The 22,599-nt window shown below is 37.1% G+C and overlaps 1 protein-coding gene across 2 annotated transcripts in view; it reads right to left on the bottom strand.

The window, feature by feature from the left end:
* Positions 1-9,127: 9,127 nt before the first annotated feature.
* The window catches only part of LOC126965253 (uncharacterized), a 148,687-nt gene continuing 135,215 nt past the window's right edge, over positions 9,128-22,599 (bottom strand). Inside the window, exons 2-9 of one of the 2 annotated variants that reach the window (XM_050808752.1) lie at positions 21,496-21,620; positions 19,202-19,368; positions 17,778-17,879; positions 15,517-15,612; positions 14,431-14,508; positions 12,799-12,892; positions 10,893-11,000; positions 9,128-9,262 (exon numbers count right to left, since the gene is read on the bottom strand). In XM_050808752.1, the coding sequence (XP_050664709.1) occupies positions 9,148-9,262; positions 10,893-11,000; positions 12,799-12,892; positions 14,431-14,508; positions 15,517-15,612; positions 17,778-17,879; positions 19,202-19,368; positions 21,496-21,620 (885 nt within the window). In that variant the 3' untranslated portion in view covers positions 9,128-9,147. Of the gene's footprint in view, positions 9,263-10,892; positions 11,001-12,798; positions 12,893-14,430; positions 14,509-15,516; positions 15,613-17,777; positions 17,880-19,201; positions 19,369-21,495; positions 21,621-22,599 lie in introns of those variants that run through there. The other variant, XR_007729504.1, reaches the window with a different exon arrangement.

The raw sequence follows: 22,599 nt of genomic DNA, 5'->3' as shown, positions 1-22,599 counted from the left end.
ATTCGCAAAATTAGATCTGCCTAACTGGATTGTTTGTCCGGGGTAGACGTACTCGTCGACAATTTGGAGAGTACAGTGTACCCAATTGTTATGGAAGAAGGTGCGACATGGATATTTGACATGATCTTCGTCTTGTCCATGATCATTTTCAGACATACTCCTTTGGAAGCTGTATTAAGGTCATCGAGCATATGACTTAAGTCTTCCTTCCAGTATCAAACCCGTAAAATCTTTATGGTTTAGCAAAGGATGTGAAAACAAAAAAAAACGTACTTTATAAAATGTATTAACCACAACAGTTTGTATGTGTATTATTTCCAAAGTATATTAAAAAAATAAAAAGTCTGCCCAAAGAAACTATTCCACGCGGACGAAGTCGCTGTTAAAAGCTTGTATTAATTAAAATATAAATATACGAGCAATAATCTATTTATAATAACTAATAATAATATTCCAAGTAAATCAGATATCTTGAAATGGGTAAAGTGTACCTACTCTTATTTATGCCAAGTTAAATGACAATGTAATATATAAAATTCTCATGTCGCGGTGTTTGTAGCTAAACTCCTTCGAAACGGACCCAAGGTCTGAGAATCGGACAACATCTATTTTTCATCCCCCTCAATGTTAAGGGTGGTCCACGGCAATTTTTTTTTAAATTTTTTGAATTTTTTTTATAAATTTGTTTGGTTATGAGTCAGCATTAAAAAATACATACAACTTCAAATTTTCACCCATCTACGATCTACAGTTACTTTTGTATCGCGATTTTAATATCGGCAATACAACGTTTGCTGGGTCAGCTAGTGATTTATAAACTTGTCAGAGTTACTATTCACTTAAGTTCAAAATCGTTGGTATTAGTTTCCTATTCACGCTTTGTAGATTCTGAAAGAGTAGTAGTCTCCTATCATTTTCCTAGAACGTAATCAGAATCGGAACCGCGCGTCAAATACATTTGAACGAAAAGCTCGCGCGAAGCTACCAATATTGTTCCACCAAATCTAAAATATTTCTACTAAAAGGCTTCTACTATGCTCTAATACAATATAATGTTTTAAGTTCTCAATTCAAACAAACGTCAAAATTTTACAAACAAGAAAATATGATACAAGAATACGCGTCATACGATTTCCCTTAACGTAACTTCATCACAATCGTAACAGAACTGTCAGTTTGGGTTGCAAGAATACCAAGAATATATATATCTAATAATTTTAATTTTTTGACATAAGGTTGCTAGTAAAAAAACGAGAATAGGGCTGCTGAGTATGTAAGGTGATCGAGCGCTTTTGTAATAAATACAAGAAGACTACGTTAATCCGCCTCTCCATCAAAGATAAATTAAAAAGAGAACGTCACATCTCCTCCTCTACTCTTTTAAACAACTCCTTTAAAAGCACTGACCTGTATAAATACCACTGGACAGGCTGTTCCATATGTTTGACATAAATTTTTTGTGCATATTTGAAGTGCCACTCGCGAGCGTCCATAGAACTAATTTTGACGTATAATGCAAATGGCTGCGAGAGAAGCGTACAGTATTTTTACATGTTGTATTAATTTCGTTCGTTTTCCGTGTTATTCCTACATCAGGAAACAAAGTTATAAAGTGCATTTTTTTTGTAAATACTTTCCCACCATCTATCGAGGTTTATTTAGCTGAGGCCGTGATTACTAGTTTTAGGACCGCAGACTATCGCTATGGCCAACAGCGGCAAAATGGCGAACATCAGACAGGCACAAAAGCACTTTGACAGCCGCAAGTATAGTGGTAAATAATAGAGGCCAGTATTTAAAAGGAATAAAAGGCATTTATTTTCTCAAAATTTATTCCTTTAGATTTTTTTTGACCACCGCGTCGGGATAAAATGGCGCTCAGAGTACTGTCATTGTTATTGCTATAAAATATTCATAATCTAGTCCCAGGCTGTCCGATCGCTTAGATATTCAGCTGTGGAGTAGTAAGATTTACGACAGATCCATATTTCAATAAACCATTTAAATTTATAATGCCTGAACAGCGATTGGGACTTTATTATAAAAGTCTTCGTGGAGATCTTTGGAAACCAACGGAAACCGAATTTACGAGTCTTTGCCGCTCGTAGATAAGTTAACTTGATTTACAGCCGTTTTCAATAACGTATCTCAAGTTACGGATAAATTGCTATCACCGTTTAATGACAAGATCTTATTTATCCATAGTTATGTCCAATATAGGTTAGATGTTAGACGATAGGTTATTGAAATGTAAGTAAGATTAAAAGGATAGATATGTCTACCTCTAGTAAGTTAAACTAAGGATAGATAGGTTATTGAAAACGGCCGTTAGATAATGGGTGGTGTTGGTGGTTGTTCATAATTAATCTTCTTCAGAATTCTTTTTATCAATCTGTTTTGATTTAAAAGCTTTTTTGGAGAATATGATCGATTTTCTGCAGTTAATCGCGGTCTTAAGTGCGGTTAAATTTATTGCATAAAATCTTCTTTTTGGACAGGAAAAGGACAAGTTATATTGAGTGTGAGTGAAATATTTTTTGTTAATAGTCATTTTGACTTGATTTATTATTTTAATTTAACCATATCATTACTATCCTCAGTTCCAAATTGTTTGTCTTCCAGGGTAATCAACCGTTATGAATACGAGAATTTCTGGTAAAGATTTAAGTATGTTTTTATAAAAATAAGGGATGAGCAGGACGTTCAGCTGATGGTAATTGATACACCTTACCCATTACAATGCAGTGCCGCTCAGAATTTTTGAGTTTTTCAAGAATCCTGGGCGGCACTACAATTGCGCTCGTCACGTGGAGACATAAGATGTTAAGTCTCATTTGTACAGTAATTTCACTAAATATGGCGTCTTCAGACCGAAACACAGTAATGTTTACACATTACTGCTTCACGGCAGAAATAGGGTCGTTGTGGTACCCATAATCTTGCCGGCTTCCTGTGCAAAGGAGCCTCACACTGGTAATTATAATAAAAAAGACACTTTAATAATATGACATTTATGCACTTATTAAGAGTACTTAATGCATCTCGAATTCAAAACAATGTGGTTCTTGAAAACGAAATAAAAATACTAGTACTAACTATTCCCCACACACCTAAGAATTTATGTGATAAAAAAAATGCTTTTACTTACTCTATTGCATGTTCAAGAAAATATGATAATATTGATATTAATAATAAAATAAGTATAACGGGAAAGAATAGGAATAGTTTTTGTTTTTTTTTAATATAGTTCAGTTTGTTGAGTCGATATATCGAGCGACGTTCGTTCCGTGATCACTTGGAAGATAAAACAAAATTTTCCTGTAACAAGTTTTGTGGAATCAATAACGCGAGACAGTACTTCACATGGAGAACTGTTCTCACCTCTGAGCGGATGCTTCCTGAAAAGCAGAAGAGCAGTTCGAATCATCACCGATTGAGTCATCTCCGAACGGCTTGGTTGCGTTGTGAAGGGCATATATCGCGGGGAATGTTCAGAGAAATTTTTCGTGTTGCTGCCAGCAGCCGAATCCCACCACCGGACTAATGTCCGTCAATATACTAAATTTCACTCGCATTATGTTATTGTCTAGCATAAAAATAAAATGCGAATGGCGACGCCGGCTGAGGTTTGCCCGAACCTATACGACTTAGGGTGCTTCAAATATAAAGAGCATATTTCCAACTTAAGGACCGTCAACTCATGTCTTAACTGTTTGCACACTATTATTAAAAAAAACGGCCAAGTGCGAGTCGGAGTCGCCTATGAAGGGCTCCGTAGCAGCAATTAACATAATATAAATTTCAAATTACTTGTAGTTCGTTGTAACTTTATATTTGAGTTGATTGAATGAAAGGTAAATTGCGGATTACGATTCATGACGAATAAAAAAAACTACTTACTAGATCTCGTTCAAACCAATTGTCGGCGGAATTTTGCATGGTAATGTAGGTACATCATATATTTTTTTTAGTTTTATCATTCTCGTATTTTATAAGTAAGGCACTTTGGAAGTCTCTCGCGCAAACTATTCAGTATAGAAAAAAATGATATTAGAAACCTCAATATCATTTTCGAAGACGAATCCATAGATGGATAACGGTTTAATGAAAAAAAAATTTTAAATTACAGTTCTAAGTTTGGGGAACCCCTAATTATTTATCGAAATTTATTTAGTTTTTTTCTATTATTGTGTGAACATCTTAATGCGGTTCACAGAATACATCTACTTACTAAGTTTCAACAGTATAATTCTTATAGTTTCGGAAAAAAGTGGCTGTGACATCTGGACGGACAGACAAAGACATGACGAATCTATAAGGGTTCCGTTTTTTGCCATTATGGAACCCTTAAAATTGGACGCTTCAAAAAGAGATATAGAGAAACATAAACTGCATATTTTCTAATTTGTTCAGTTCCGTTTCTACAATAATAAGCTTATAAGTAACTCAAAGATTAGCCGAATCATCATTAACGGGCCTTTTCTAAAGTTTAAGGACAAAAGCAAGGTGTGTACATACCTAACTGATTCACTGTAATGATGTCAGTAAATGTTAGTGGGTCAGTAAGGTAGATTGATTGTTTGAGCTCGTGTGGGCGGCATTTTGTTACAGTGAACTAGTTTGTAATATGTGAATCACATACGCTTCAATACGATACATTCGATAGAAAACAAATCTTATGATGATATTTACAATACTATGATTACATTAAATTAAAACTGTCATTTAGGGGATGTGTACCAAAAATACTGGCAGCGTTTCCACGTTGGATAGCTAGACTGATCCGTTGACCGAAATAGCTGGCAGCACTCGGGTTACCAGCTTCTCTAGAGTATAATGCTCTTAAAATAGAAATGACATAAGATTGAATTACTGCTACTGCTCTTTCTAAAGTTAAAAGAATAATTTGAATTAAAATTAATAAAAATAATAAATAAGAATTTAAAATATTACTTGTATTCCTTAATAGACTAATTAATAAATGACCGGCAATTCTTTTCGAACTTTTGAGAGAAGTTAACTTCGTTGGTGTAACGGGCCTTTATGTAGTCTTATTGTGGAAAATGAAGACCAATTACTACATCATACAATATTGGTCGAGAGATTGTTGGCACTCACAAAATACAAGAATTTTTTGTTTTGCTCTTGCATTAAAATTAAAATGTTTTAACTTGTTAACTTTTGTTTTTAAAAAAAAACTACCACCAATTCGGAAATTAATGCCTCAGACCCGAGTAGTATGGGCGAAAGAAACCCAGCGGGCTTTTTTTACGAGACACTCGATTTACACCAAAAGCCTTTCAGATGTAGCTCCACTCAGCAGCAGACTAGAGGTGAGTGATTAATACTGTCACTGTGAAAAATTGCCGTGATCTACCGTTCTAGAACGTTACAGTGATCTACCCCAAAGTTACAACGCTCCAAATCACAGCGTACCGGAAATCACTGTCATGTGTCGTTTATCAGTGTTAAATTGAACCTACACTCTGACTTATTGAGAACATAACAATAATAATAAGCGCGAATACATTGCTAAAATGCCGGCAATACCCCTGTAATTCCTTTGGTATCGCAAGAGAATATGGGCGGCGGTGATCACTTTAAATCAGGTGACCCATACGCTTTCTTTTTCTTTCATACAAAATAAGCGCACGTAATGTTTTGTTATTTTGTCGCACTTTTAATTTTACCTAGGTAACACTGAAAATGTTTAGGAAATGAAAAACCGCTTAATGTAGAAAGTTGCCAATACTTTTATTGTTTTTCGAAGTAATCTCCTAATCAAATAATGTTATGCAACCACAAAGAAAAGCAGTGGCCCATTCTTCTTCTATGGCATTTTCGTACGATTTCATCGCATCTCCAGGGCTCGTAAAGCGAATACCTCGAATTTTATGATTAGTTCTTGGGAATAAATAAAAGTCGCAGGGCGCCAGGTCAGGACTGTATTGCGGATGACTCATTATCTCGACACCTACCATAGTCAAATATTCCACAGTCCGTTTTGCGCAGTGCGCTGAAGCAATGTCGTGGTGAAGGAGGATCCTGCTTCGAAAGCGCTGCTGTCAAATTTTTTCCAAGACAACAGGCAAACATCGATTGACATACCAGTCTGCAGTAACTGTTCTTCCATCTTCTAGCACAACTGTCGCGAGATGTCCTTTCCGACCAAATAATGAGGAAACCATCTTTATTCCTTGACTTATTCCTTTCTTTACCTTAGTTGGCAGAACCTCGAAAGGAAACACCCACTGAGCTGATTGTCTTTTGGTTTCGGGTTCGTAGCAATATATTCAGCTTTCATCACCTGTGACGATGTCAAATACAGCATTTGAGTCACCGTCGTTGAACTTATCTAACATTTGGCCACACCAGTCCATGCAAAGGTGTTTCTGGTCGTCGGTTACAGTATTGGGAATCAATCTGGTACAAAGCTTCCAAACGCCTAAATGTTCGTGTAATATTTTTTGAACTTGACTCATACCAATGCCTAGGCTTGGCCGTATCTGCTGATAGGTCACTCTCTAATCTTCCTCTATCATGCGTCGCACAGCACTGATCTTATCTTCAGTAGTCGTTGCTAAAGGACGTCCCTCACGCGGATCATCATTGAGATTGCTACGTCCACGCACAAACTCGTTAAACCAATTTTAAATAGTGGAACGAGATGGAGCTTCATTAAGAAATGCTAATCGCAGCCTATCATAGCTTTGTTGTTGAGTAAGCCCACAACGAAACTCATAATAAATCATAGACCGAAAATTTTCTCGCGTTAGGTTCATTTTCACGTGTAACAAGAGTTCTAGATTTGCCGCCAATTCACAAAAACAAATGACAAATGAATGCAATATACTACATTAGGTTACCAAAGAGTTCTAAAATTGATATTCAAAAAAGTTTTCATTTGCAATGTTTCTAACTGGCCAGTTCTAAACATTTTCATTGTTACCCACGTATTTTTTCGTGTAAATATTGTACAAATGTGAAATCAGTTTGTTTTGTTATTATGTATAGTTACCGAGTATCGCCGTTATTATAGTAACTCTATGAAGACATTGGATTTGAAGGGACAAAGTCACGGTGATTTTTTACGGTGAAATGTGAATTTTAGGCTGCATTTACTGCTCGACGGTCAGCGCTGACGTCGGTCGAGCCTAGCGCGTACTGTATGCGCTGAACATGTCACATTTAGCGCTCAGCTGACAGCAAACTTGATTGCGCGTGTACAATTTCGAAGAAAAATGAATTCATTTTTAACCTATTTAGTGTGTGCGTACTACTTACGCAAACAGTTACGGAATTAAAGTCGAGGAAGATATCATGTTCACCTAACTATTATAGAGCGCCTAATTGAAAAAGAAATTTGTACAATATGTAGAGAACACCAATTTTTCTTTACGATTTTTGATGACGATGTTACACACGCGCGTACTATCGTATTGTATGAAACATGCAGTCATTGATAGATTGACAGATGACGGTTATAATCTTGTAAAAAACGGAGGTAGTCGAAATCCACTACGTTTTCGCATTCCAATAGAATTACTGTAATTCCTGCTATTTCAAACTTATGCCAAATGACCGCATGTTTGTTTTATAATAAACTAAATTTTAATTTTTACTTAGGCAATCCCGCCTCTTATTACGTAATATTTACATCCTCTTTGGGCCAGCGTAGCACTGACTCATTTATCGCCATAGCGCGTCAGCGGACACCGACGTATGTCAGACCGACGAGCTCGACTGACGATTCTCGTCAGCGCGACGTAGCTCTACGCGCGTAGCAATTCATCAGCGCTGGACTGTACGCTCTCATATGTTTTCATAGTCATAGCTACGCTTGACCGACGTCAGCGCTGATAGTCGGTCGAGCACTAAATGCAGCCATATGAAACTGGAACGACAGTCACGGCGATAGTAAAATAACGTTTTTTCCCATCACCACAGCAGACTGGCTCCTGTAGCAACTTACTAACTTCCACGTCTTTGTATTCTGACAAAGAATCATAAAACAGGAGATGAATCATAATGTCCTATGTAAGTACCTACAAGTACAAAGTGAGCATTCGGTGAAACGAATTCATGTCAACAGATGTCGCTGTATTTGTAAGTGACATCCTACTATACGTAATACAAAAACCATGTCAGAAGTGAAAGTGTTTGGCAAATTAATTTTTAAGTCTCGTTTATATTTATACTAACGGCCGTTCCCAATATTCAGTCTATCTCTTGCTTGAGATAAAAATCGTCACTATCATTGATTTTTCTGTCCCAATAAACTTATCGACGGTAACTCACCTTATCCGTACACGCTGTCTATCAATGGGGCGAGGCATAGCTTACCAGCGAAGATAGAAGTTTGTATGAAAATTGCAATTTACACGTCCCAATACAAGGCGATAAGAATAAGTATATTGGTACAGCTTCAGATTATTGAAAGCTAATTACTGACAGTAGAAGGTAATAATTTATCTCTATCTGTAGATAGTATATTGGGAACGGCCGTTAATCTAATGTATTTTATTTATTACAAATAATATTTTTTTTAAATTGATATTTCTAAGAAAAAAGAACAGAATAATATGTAATATATTTACTGTATATTTAATGAAAAATAATATATTAAATTCCCAAATGACGAGTGGCAAATTAAAATACCACAAACAAATTACCTTCAAACGAATTAAAACATAAAAAATTGTGAATCAACAAAAATATAAATTCATCACAAAATGTTCTAACTTACTCGATACACACTGTGTACTTATTGATAATGTTATGCGACAAAATTGCCAATTAAAACTAGCAAATATATCAACTAATAGCGTATTTTTTTTTCTCGATCTCCCTTCCTCTCTCACTCTCTCTCACATGCTCTCTCCCTCTCGCTCTATGGCTATGCGCTTCATGCAACGTTCACACTTTCTCACTCCTATCTCAATCGCTCTCGATCTCTTCTTGGACTTCTGTCCACGTTTCTACGTCCTGCTGCATATTTTCCTGCCTTTTTATTACGTTTCATCCGTAAAGAATTTACCCCCATGCGCGCAAAGAAGTATCTCTTCAAAAAGATTGTCCTTTATTCGTGCTTTAACATAAAATCATTGAAAAGAAATAAAATACATAGTCACTTGTCACTTAAATCGTTTATTCAATCTTGAATATGGCTTTAGAAATCGATCCAGCTTTGAGTGCAACTAACGCGTCCTTATACTCGGCGAGTGAATATGTTTTGACACCAAGTTTCTTATAGTTGAGGTACCTGCAATTTTTGATTTATCTATTAATTTTTTCATTTTTAAGTGATTTACTTCATTTCAGATCAGAAAAATACACCGTTGGAGTAAGGTTACGGAGCTCAAGAACCGTTCAACTTCATCCAGCCAGAAGCAGCTTGAACGCGGCTTCAGTACAGCTTTTCGCACCGTTTTTTTCACCGCAGAACCTCTTTCTCCGACCCGGGCCATTACACACAGGGGAGTACTCACGAACCAACAATACAAGCAGATATTAAGGCCCATACTCACGACCATATAAATTTGTATGCCCATATGCCAGCCGCGCCAAAATTTGATAATAAATTGCTTGGTAAGCGATTCTGGTTTTATTGATTTGGAAACAAGTAAAACCGCTTACCGGCACGCTGCCGCCATTTTGGCGTATTATCCGCTGGACGGTACACTGGTGCCCGACGTGGGCATAATCAGGACAAAATATAGTTTTTTTTTTCAATACTTATAATTTATGTCTCGATGCGAAAGCCTCTTGCGGCTAGACAACCGATGAAAACAGGGTAAGTTTATAACTTGAATGACAAGCTACTTCTTACACTCGCGATTCGTATGTCACTTTGTGTAAGTCTGCTTGTATTCCTCAAAATAGAGGTTAACTCTCAACCTCATTTTTTTCGATGTTTTCACGGCTGCCACAGTTTATGTAGACGTAGAAAAGTTCTAGGATTTAAAACCTCAAATTTAAAAAAATTGCTATATTCAAAATTATTATCAAATTCTGAATATCTCATAGAGGTACCATATTGATAGCATAAGAAAATCATAATCTTTGTAATAGGCAAACTATGCAATTAATTTGTTTTGTTCTCGTCCAGCAGTGGACTTTTTTCGTTCACATGTTACTAAGTGGGAGGCTCCTTTGCACAGAATGCCGGCTAGACTTTGGGCACCACAACAGCGCCGTGTAGAAGTAATGTGTAAGCATTATTGTGTTTCGGTCTGAAGGGCACCGTAGCTAGTAAAATTACTGGACAAATGAGACTTAAAATCTTATGTCTCAAGGTGACGAGCGTAATTGCAGTGCCAGTGCTCAGAATTTTTAGGGTTTTTCAAGAATCCTCAGCGGCACTACATCGTTATGGGCTTTAAAATCGAAACAGAATAATGCTTCTAGATGACTGCTTGATGATTGATGATCTCTTCATTTGTGGAAGAGGAGGACCAACGAGCGTACGGATTACATGGAGGAATCACAGGAGCATTGCAGTCCTTTAAGGGAGGCGCTTTTTTTTAAGGTACCCATGTCCTATCGCCCGGAAAAACCGCACAAGGAAGCTCATTCCACAGCTTTGTTGTACGTTGTTCGACGGACAGATGGCCGATGGGGCAGTAAAATCCTCGAATCATGATAGGACCCGTCGTTGGTAGGCGAGACGGTTCGACCATCGACCATACCGAGTAACAATTTTAACCATTATAACCAATTAATAGTAGAGATCCACGTATTTAGTTATTTAATAAGTATCAAAATTTAGTTAAGTACCTTAAGTAAATAAATATTATTACCATAAAAACCAATATATATATCTACTCCAAAGTGCACCCCTTTTCACCAATTATTTGCCCAACCTTCGGGGCTAATATAAAAGTTTGATTTACCTGTCTCCCATAGCACTCAGCAGTCCAATAGCTTTTGGGAAACTGAACGGGTTAATCTTCACACCGATAATTGTCAGTTCCTTATCATAAATCTGATACGGATTCACTCTGAAATTTATTATTATTATCGTAAAAAATTGTCAACTAGCTTTTTAAATATTAGGCACGGTTTTTTGCTTCATGGTACCTGACGTCATCAAGTGAATATCCTTCTACGCTAGTGCTATCAAGTATCGATGTGATACCAGTAGAATAATGTGGGTAAAGTTGTCTAATAATGCACTTCTAACACTGTACAGTAATAGAACAGTACTTTAACATCATACTAGAGCGCCCGAAGCGACGCACGCACACATACACACGAATTACAAGGCCGCTAAGCAATCTTGGGAAAACAAAACTATTGAGCGTCACGCCGTACGCCGCCGAGACTGGTCGCTGTCCGAGTTAAATTATCTTTTTGTATGTACCAGGGTGGTAAAATCGAAACAACTACTGATACGGTACGCAAAGGGAGGTTAGATATTTTGTTTACAATTTACAAACAAAATGACCGTTTTTATGCTCAAAGCTCTAAGGAAGCTTCCCAATTAGTCGACAGAGTCCAACGTGAGCACTATCCGACTTCAGAGATGGTTTGGCGGGGTATTAGCTATGAAGGAGTGACTGAGCCATACTTTTGTGAAAAAGGTATCAAAACATCGGCACAAGTGCATCATTGCCAGTGGGAGGCTCCTTTGCACAGGATGCCGGCTAGATTATGGGTACCACAACGGCGTCTATTTCTGCCGTGAAGCAGTAATGTGTAACCATAACTGTGTTTCGGTCTGAAGGGCGCCGTAGCTAGTGAAATTACTGTGCAAATGAGACTTGACATCTTATGTCTCAAGGTGACGAGCGCAGTTGTAGCGCCACTCAGATATTTGGGATTTTCAAGAATCCTGAGCGGCACTGAATTGTAATGGGCACGGCCTATCAATTACCATCAGCTGAACGTCCCTTATTTTCATTAAAAAAATACCATTATTGTAATGGTGAAGCCTTAGCAACATCATATTCAATAACCAAGAACGGTCCTTCAAGCAAGACTCGGCACCGGGTATGTTTATTGAAAAGAGCGCAAAAAAAAGAATGCTGGGAGAGTTTCTTGCGCCGCTTCTTCTCTCTCAGAGCGCCATTTGTTTCCGAAGCGGTAGTAGTATCTAGTAGTATAAGAAATGACATCAAAAAGAATTCTAAAGGAATCAATTTTGAGAAAATCAATGCCTTTTATGCCTTTTTACTGTAGAAGTAATAAATGTTATTTGCAATAGAAAAGGTTTTTTCTTTGTTTCAGTATTCATGGCAAGACTCGGTATTTTGATTAGACTGTGATTCTGTAGGTTTTCTTTCCTGGATGAGTTATATTCCGGATCACCACTCGTTACCAAAACCAATAACTTTTGAAGTGTTCACCGCAACCCACATTCTCCTGTGACACCAGAGGAATCATAGAGGAGTCGCCGGCCTTTTAGAAAAGTTTACGCGCTCTTTTTGAAGGTACCCATGTCGTATTCTCCTGGAAACGCCTTGCAAGTAAGCTCATTTGACAGCTTGGTTGTACGTGGAAGAAACATCATTAAAAACCGCACTGTGGAGGAATGCTACACATCCAGATGGTGGGGATGATATCCACAGATATAACTTGTGGCGTGCCTTGCGAGGGTGGAATTCGGCGGCAGAAATCAGGTGAAACAGCTCTTCGGAACACTTGCCATGACAAATGCGGTAGAAGACACACAATTAAGCGACGTCTCTACGCAACGCCAAGTGATCCAGCCGATCACAGAACTGTTTGAAAGTTTGATGATTAATGAAGATCAGTCGAAGATTTTGTAGAGGTACCAGCACAATTAAAAATACTTACGTGGCCTGATGCGTAGGTGGACAACAACCAAACAGCACATATTTACCGCCATGACACAAGTAATTGAAGTTGATTTCCATCACCTTTCCAACACCTGGCAAAATAATCACTGTACAATATACTCAATATAATTTTGAACCTAGTTTGAAAGAGCTTTATATTAAAAAAAAGACCTTCTTCTACTGTGTTATTAGGAATAATTAAAATTGTTACCGCCATTTTCATTTGCTCATTTCGGAACAAATTGTAATTGTCAGCGTCAACGTCAGTTGTCAACTTCTCGTTTCAACTCCCCGCTTCCTCATCCCACCTTCCACACCCCGTTCGTTTCTATACCTACCTACCTCGCGACCATAGATAATACACTATAATTATACTAGAGATAGATGTGCAACTCATGTTTTTATTTTGTAAAATCAGTGTACCCAGGTCAAGAGATGGCGTTGCGTTATTTTTACGCTCTTAGCGTACCGTCGCTAGATGGCGCTAATTATGTTTATAGTTTTTACTTTTTTACTATTGTTGTCGACCGTATTGAATGCATATTGTATTATTGATGTTTGGTTTGTGTGAAGGGAAATTATTATTCGTTTATCAAGTTCTGCAGTTACCTTTAAGTAGGGAAAGCTGTTCAATGATTACAACACGATAGTCAAGTCTTTAATAAGTAAATTAAGTGAGTTTTTTGCTATCACTAGCTCCATCTATCCATCTATCATGTATGCTAAATTGTTAAATTATCGTCATTGTGGTGAAGTTGCAGCGTACCTAATAGAATAGGTGGCAGCACTTTCAATGCAATTTTTTTTCATGTGCCAATGTAGGGAAGTTGCACCCCCCTGCTCGCGACATTCTCTCGTCGGTGGATCACGTACTCACACGCTTGCGCAGCGCTCCGCAACTGCGTATTCTCGTATTTTTAATGACGGACGCGCCACCTAAATAACGTAATCAGTGATTAAGTGACCTAAGCACCAAACACGAACTAAACGAAGACGAATTGATTTATATATAGGCCAATTTGTTTCCCCCGAGAACTGAAGGGGATTACCAGAATTTACCAGGTCAGTTCCCTCCGTCCCTGTATATCTTTCCTCACCCGCACATCCAAAAATGGTTGAACACTTAATATGTTACAAAGACTCTATAGAGCGTTTGGTAGCATAAGGCCAAATGAACGGCTAGCGCTTCCGTGTTTGGTCACCTATGTCCTCTCGCAATGTTAACCGACAGAAATAGAATAACATCGAGATAAGAGCAAAAAGTAAAAAGGACAACCACACAGCCAAGATCACGCTTCCAAGAGTGAACGGCTAAGAAAGATTATTTTATATGTATATGAGTATGAATCCCCACAAGCGGATGACCAACCAGATTTCTAGCGGTAAAATGTAAAATATATGGTGAAACTTAATACAATTGACTAAGTTTACTTAATAAAGCAACAGCCAGGGATAACTGGCGTAGTTCGACGTGGCCACGACTGCTCTGTCAAGAGTAATCCGACGAGTTAGCCCTTAGTGAACTACTATTTAGTTATGATATTAGATACCATAATAGGGCTGACATCTTGGCATAAACTCCATGTTTTTCTGTAATATAAATAAACTATTATATAAATATGTTGGTTACCTGTGCAATCTATAATGACATCGTACAGTTGTTTTTCTGCAGCTAAAACATCTGGGTTAATTAGCCTGTAGCCAGTTTCTGAAAAAAAAAACATTAACTTATGATAAGATAAAATATTTTGAAGAATTAAGATTCTTCAAAATATTTTCGCCCATTTAAAATAAAACCCATCTTGACCATCATCAACTAAGTGATGTTAAACACTAAATTTATTTCCTTTTTTTTTGTAAGTGTATAAACTCGTTTGAAAAATAAATCGGCGGCTTTAATAATTTGCGTCCCTTTAGAAAATACTAAAAGAGGTTTTAATGATTTGAGAATATTACTGGCACATTTATGAAGTGTTTCTGGGATTAAATATACAAATTTAATTTGTAACAATATTCATGGACGATGTGGGACTTAAACCCAAAGAAGACGAAGACATAACAAAATTTCGGACGGTTGGCTCAGTTGGTAAGACCGCGCGGACGGATTTTGGCACAAATTATTTTTGTATTTAAATAACATTATCAAGAATATATTGAGATGCAACAAGAATATATTGAGTTCAAGATGTTTATTTCTTTAAATTTTGCTCTCAATTATTCTTCTAGACCTGGTTATAAATAGCGCGAAATGCCCTCTTCTGCAGCTTAAGCGTAAATCGAATGTTTTAAAGTGGATGATGACAATAAGGGACGAGACGAGAAGAACGTTCAGCTAATGGTTATTGATACGCCCTGCCCATTACAAAGTAGTGCTGCTCAGGATTCTTGAAAAAACCAAAAATTCTGAGCGGTACTACAATTGCGCTCGTCACCTTGAGACATTAGATGTTAAGTCTCATTTGCCCAATAATTTCACTAGCTACGGCACCCTTCAGACTGAAACACAGTAATGCTAACACATTACTACTTCACGGCAGAAATAGGCGCCGTTGTGGTACCTACCATAATCTAGACGGCATCCTGTGCAAAGGAGCCTTCCACTGGTTGATTCATTTGATCTATGATTACATATTATATACACATTATATACATTGACATACATAGATGCAGACGATGGTTATATAAATTGTATGAAAATTGTACAAATAAATCTTACCCAATCCCTTAACAATATCCAGCCGCGTTTTATTCATTTCTGAGACTGTTACATCTCGGTGCCCTTGCAAATGTAGCGTTGTTACCCAAAGATTACCTAAAATGTACAAAATGACTTATAATTACCCTAAAAGTTGTACCCTATCTAGCTTTAAAGTAACTAAGAGTGAGGTAGTAATATTTTTTTTAAATTTCGCGTATTATAACTTTCGAGTTTTTCGACACCTCTGCTCTATTCATCTTCCTATCTCTCGTCACAGAATGTTTCATTTGTTTACCACTGTAGCTGTTTCACCTGATTTCTGCCATCGAATTCCACCTTCGCACGACACGCCACAAAATTAGGGTATCATCCCTACCATCTGGATGTGAGGCGTTCCTCCATATACAACCAAGCTTTGGAATGAGATTCCTTGTGCGGTGTTTCCATGACAATACGACATGGGTACCTTTAAAAAGCGCGTATACTTATCTAAAAGCACAGCATCGCTCCTGTGATTCCTCTGGTGTTGCAAGAGGATGTGGGCGACGGTGATCACTGAATATCAGGTGACCCGTGCACTGGTTTGTCCCCCTCTTCCATAGAAATAGAAGAAGAAATAAAATATACAAAAGAAGGGTCTTAAAATTTATCTGGTCATAAATATTGTAACCATTTAAAAACTTATATTTTTTATTTATTTTTATTCAAAATTGGAACACGTTTTTTGTCGCAGTTTTTTGAGGTTATTATTAAATCTCAATAATAGATTGGAGTGTTAGAGAAAGCATAATTGCAGTAATTGCCTTGCACAAAATGAATATGGAACCTTCTGTCATTTTCGAGACACTCCAAATGTTAGGGGTCAATCGATATATATACCAACACATCCTCTGTCGAAGACCATAAAAGATCGGTGCGCCCGCGTGTTGTAAGAAACAAAATGGCTGCCAATGGTGTTAAAGACAGAATTCGCCGCATCATATAAAGAAAACAAAATCTTTATAGACCAAGACTCTTTACGTGTCATGAAAGAAGGTTAGTTTCTACTGCTAATATGTAAAAAAAACTTAGAACTACAAATTATGGACAGCTTCTGAAGACATTATGAAGACATAAATATCGTGATCCAGGATCGAGATTAAAAATCGCGATTAGAATCGAACGAGTAGCATTCGGCTATAGCTTCTAGTTATATGTATTATATATGATATATATGAACAAAAAGTATACAAGATTTTATGACGTTACGTCACTCGAACGGTTAGTTCAGTTGGGAGAGCAAAACGGAACGCCAGAGGTCGTGGCTTCGAGTCCCGCATCGTTCATAAAATTTTGTTATTTAAAATTTTATCTGTGTTTTAATCCTAGAAATGAGGGTTATAACTTTAAAAACATAACTGATTGTTTATATGTAGATATATATTATAAACATACGAAAAATATTATTAGTAAAAATATAAGGATTATTTGATAAGCACCATAACGATTGAACCCCTAATGAGCTACAGATAAAATTGAGACTATTAAGATAATTTTTATGACTATGTTTGTAAGCTTTATTATCATTAAGATAATTTTAATATTATTGTGAATGAATAGTATTGTATAAAAGAGATTATAATTTCACTTGTTTTGTTTGTAAATATTATTCGCTGTTTTTTAATTCTAATATATGCTAATTCTAATATATATTAACTCGTTAACTCGTTAAGCAAAAATTGCAATTGCAGACTGCCGATAGAAGTGAAAACTGAGAACTTTTAGTATTAAAATTTAGGATTTCATACTGATTAAAAACAATTAAAGTTTCATTTCAATTCATATTTCAAACTTATTTTTAATAATAATATATTAATCAAACAAAATCACTATTTCAACAATACACAGTATATACACATTAAACTTTTCACTGAATCCATAAAATTTTACTTATAAGATATACACAGCACTATTATTTTGCACAATACGTTAGCTGTATAGCTACAGATATACTGCTATAAGCATTTCGGTGACTCGAACTTACATTTCACCCATCCAGAAAGTGTCTAACTAAATATATTTATATTTATCTTTTTAATTATTTATTTATCGCGTGCGCAAGTCATAAGCATATCGGTGACGCGAACCCATAAGATTTTCCCCTAACAAAAAGGGCTGCTATTGGATTCTTTAAAGATAATTTTGGGACAGGATTGATGAAAAAACCATAAGCCACAAACTATAAATATAAAATATGTATGGCTGCAGGTGGCAAACCTTTTGCCGTTACAATAACTTGCCTATTATTCCAGCACCAACAATAAGGATCTTCGAACCAACGGGAATCGGCGCCGCACGATCAAAGCCATGTGCAACACATGAATAGGGCTCACAGAGACCAGCTGTAATGAAATATTAATACTTAATATTAAATACAATTTTTATGTCAGAACTTAAAAAAAAACAACTTCCCTTATACAACCTAAAATAAAAAGAAGAATTAAGAATTGTGGAGACGTCGTGACGAAGGTTGTTCGTTAGGAGGGAAGCGATGGCTGGTCCATGCGTCATGTTCGTAAATGGACTGGCTTCATGTGTGGTGGCTGGACGATCCTGCCATCGTGCTTTTAATGTCAAATTTAAAGAATGAATGAAAAAATTGTATTTAAAAAAATCGTATGAAAAATAGATGTTGCCCGATTCTCAGACCTACCCGATATGCACACAAAATCATACACATACGTTTAGGAAGAATTTGGTAGCAAACACCGCGACACGACCATTTTATATATTAGATTTACCACATATCTATAAAATACTTCAAATTCCTAAAACGTTTACAAATAATACCTTACATTTGTTTACAGTCTGTGTGAAATTGTGCATCCGCAACTTTACTGTATATATTACTTACAATTAAGTTGTTAAGTTCAAATGCAGGTCTTGATCTCGATTAAATACAAAGCAAATTCACCAATACTTTTTTAACGTGTTGACATAAACTGAGTTTACATTTCATAAACAATAAAATGTATCAAATACCTGTCAAATATGTCGCCGATAAGATGAACAAAGTTAAAATTATTAAATGTCATTGTTTCTATTCCGATAATGACAGTGACAGCTCTTAAACGCGGTCAAATATGTTGAACGTCCAAAATTCGGCGGTCAGCATTTAAATGCGCTTAGGTTCTGACTGCGTTTAGCTTGTGGTCAAATCCGAATTGAATATGTAAACTCGTTTATCTACACCCACGCTTTAAATCCTCTATAAAAGATTCTAAAACAGTTAGCTCTTATTGCCAACATTAAAACACCCAATGTCCTAATAACCATTACCTACATCCTCCAAACGAGTGTTGTAATGACATTCAGTACAACATTATACCATCCATTTATATTACAACACTCGTTTGGTAGATGTAATGGTTACTACGACTGGCTTTTTTAACGTTAGCAGTAAGCTAACTGTTTCAGAATCTTTTATAGAGGATTCATAGTATACCCATACTACACCCGTAGATAAAGTCTTATATGCAACTGTTGATAATTAGGTATTATAACACTCATGTGATACTATTATCAATTATAAAACCACATTCGTGTTTTAATATCCCTTAGTACACAACAGTTGCATAAATAACTATTACACACGTAAGCTTAGTTCAAAGTCATCTAATCGCGTTCTACTTCAATGGTGAAATCGGTGCTAAGAGGGTTATACCTTGCTCTGTGGTGATGCCATCCGGTAATGCGTAGACCTGGTCCTGTGGGCATCGCACATACTGCGCCCAGCCTCCATCGTTCCAAATACCAATGGTGCTGTTGATTCCAGCCCTCAAGCAGTACTGGTAGTTACCACCACGGCAGAAATTACATAAATTGCAAGCCCTGAAATTTTGAAATGTACCCAATCAAATTTAGCGCAAGAATTCCTAACATTAACATTATAATCTTAGATCGTTTATACGTCTATCGGCCGTTTTCAATAACCTATTAATCCTTAGTTTAACTTACTAGAAGTAGACTATCCTTTTACGCTTACTTACATTTCAATAACCTATCGACATAAAGCATTGGACTAACGGCCGCTTTCAATAATGTATTTCAATAATGTATGTAGTTACGGATACATTGCTGTCACCGTTTAATGACAAGATCTTATCTATAGCATATATAGTATATCATAGTTATGTCCAATATAGTTATAGTCCAATGCTTTATGTCGATAGGTTATTGAAATGTAAATAAACGTAAAAGGGTAGATTTGTCTACCTCTAGTAAGTTAAATTAAGGATAGATAACTACGTTATGGAAAACGGCCGTATAATTAACGATTCAATCAATTAGTCGACGACGCGTCGACGGTTCGCGTTAACTTCAGTCACATGCGAATGAAACGGATATACTATGTTACTTAAGAAGAGTTATTAGTTTTTGGCCATTCTTTCGATTGGCATTATAGAAGTAAGGGTGTATTTTTTTTTACATTTCAGTCGGTAAGATTCCCAGACGAGGCAAGTAATTTTTAGAAAATCTTTGAATGCAGAAGTACTAACTTTTAAAAATAACATAAAGTCTTCTTTCAGTAAAATAGCCTATCTTCGATATTTAAGGTACTTTCCCTTCATGTCCCATAACTTTGGGACATGAAGGGAACATACATACATAGGGGACATATATAAATGTGCGCTTGCAGGAAAGAGAGGGAAGATGAATGAGGTTTATCAACATGAAATTAGTTAATTGGCTCGAACACACGGAAAAGTTTGAATACTATAAATTTGTAATTAGATCATAAAAAATTGGTCCATTATGCAAGCAAAAGCGGTCGAAATATTGACGTTACGTTAACCGTATTATGTGGGATATCGTATGAAAGGGCACAAGCTTAAACAGATTTTAGTGTTAGTAGACCAAATCGAAACAGTCTGATTTGAAAAAATATATGTCGTAGTCAAGAACGTCGAGCCAAGAAGCGTGTACGAAGATAGTTCGGTATTCGATTTAGCTCGGCTGTAACCGGCGTGCGTTGCGAGTGCGGGCGTGAGTGGCCGGCGACCGAGCGCCAAGCAGTCAAGCAGGCAGTCAGAGAAGAACTATCGACAGAGGCGGTTGTGTCCCAAGCGCGTGCCGGGAACCACGTTCTTATTACGTAATCTATTAGCTGGTGAAGTGAAACGTTTCGTGCTGATTATTGTACAGTGTGTTTGTAGTACTGTGTTTTACTTGCTGTCGTGTTAAATGCCCACAACAATGGGCAACCATGTAGATCCTGGCCATGTGAGCGGCCTTGCCCGTCATATAATATATCTTGCAGGTTTCTTCACGATATACACGGCTACTTAGCCGTTATCATAAGCAAATATTTCTAAAAATAAAACTAAATTTTTCAAACAAAGAAATTATACATTTAGAAAACAAAATTTTTATCACCCTTACGTAGGCGCTTATCACCTACGAGTTCAGACGGCTACGGCGCAGCGTGGCAGAAATAGGCGTCAGTGCCTACGCTACCTTGCGGTTACTAGATTTCCTACACGATGTTCCAAAATTAAATTATGGAAAATTGGTTTATCTAGGTGAATTTTCTATTTTCATTTTTGAATTTATTTGTTATGGTTAAGGTTAAGTAGCTTTATTATGACAGTAAGGGACGAGTCGAGCAGGACGTTCAGCTGATGGTAAAGATCCTTGGAAAACCAAATATTCTGAGCAGCACTACAATTGCACTCGTCACCTTGAGACATAAGATGTAATGTATGTTAAGCCTCATTTGCCCCGTAATTTTCATTAGCTACGACGCCCTTCAGACAGAAACACTAATAATGCTTACACATTACTGCTTCAAGGCAGAAATAGGCGCCGTTGTGGCACCCATAATCTAGCCGGCATCCTGTGCACAGGAGCCTCCCACTTGTCCCTCTACCTGTGTCTTTAATTAATGTCGCTATTGTTGCGCCACGCTGTACATATACCTGTTGGTATAAATTTCGAGTGTAGTACCATTATTCGTACCTGTTTGGGTCCACGACCACTTTCTGGCCCTTCTTGAAGATGGACTTATTCCCAACTTCATGTACTATTCCACTAAACTCATGTCCCAGAGGTAGTGGACGGTCTTTTCTAGCGGGAAACTCGCCCTGAAAATCAGTAGCTGTTAATATAATCTTACCTGGGTAACACTGAAAATGTATAGAAAATTAAACAGTTTAATGTACAAAGTTGCAAATACTTTTATTGTTTTTCGAAGCAATCTCCGTTCCTCTCTACACATCGTCGCATTCCATGGAACCACTGAGAAAATCAGTGGGCCCATTCATTCCTTATATGGCATTTTCGTACGCTTTCACCGCATCTTCAGGGCTCGTAAAGCGAATACCTCGAATTTTATGTTTAGTTCTTGGGAATAAATAAAAGTCACAGGGCGCCAGATCAGGACTGTATGGCGGATGACTCATTATCTCGACACCTGCCATAGTCAAATATTCAACAGTCCGTATTGCGGAGTGCGCTGAAGCATTGTCATGGTGAAGGAGGATCCTGCTTCGAAAGCGCTGCTGTCGACTGTCGATTTTTTCCAAGAAAACAGGCAAACATCGATTGACATACCAGTCTGCAGTAACTGTTCTTCCATCTTCTAGCACAACTGTCGCGAAATGACCTTTCCATCCAAAGAATGAGGCAATCATCTTTTTTCCTTGACTTCTTCCTATCTTTACCTTAGTTGACCAATCCTCGAAAGGAAACACCCACTGAGCTGATTCAGACTGTCTAAATGTTCGTGTACTATTTTTTGAACTTGGCTCATACCAATACCTAGGCTTGCCCGTATCTGGTGATAGGTCACTCTCTTATCTTCCTCTATCATGCGTCGAACAGCACTGATGTTATCTTCAGTAGTTGCTGTTAAAGGACGTCCCTCACGCGGATCATCATAGTATAGCATGAGATTGCTACTTCCACGCTTAAACTCGTTAAACCAATTATAAATAGTGGCACGGGTGATGGGCTAAGTAGCTGTTGAGTAAGCCCACAACGAAAGTCATAATAAATCATTGACCGAAAATTTTCTCGCGTTATGTTCATTTTCACGTGTCACAAGAGTTTTAGATTAGCCGC

Source organism: Leptidea sinapis, chromosome 7 (genome assembly GCF_905404315.1).
Source record: "Leptidea sinapis chromosome 7, ilLepSina1.1, whole genome shotgun sequence".
Lineage (NCBI taxonomy): Eukaryota > Metazoa > Arthropoda > Insecta > Lepidoptera > Pieridae > Leptidea > Leptidea sinapis.
The sequence above is the reverse complement of the archived record's forward strand: the minus strand, read 5'-3'. Positions and strand labels throughout refer to the sequence as shown.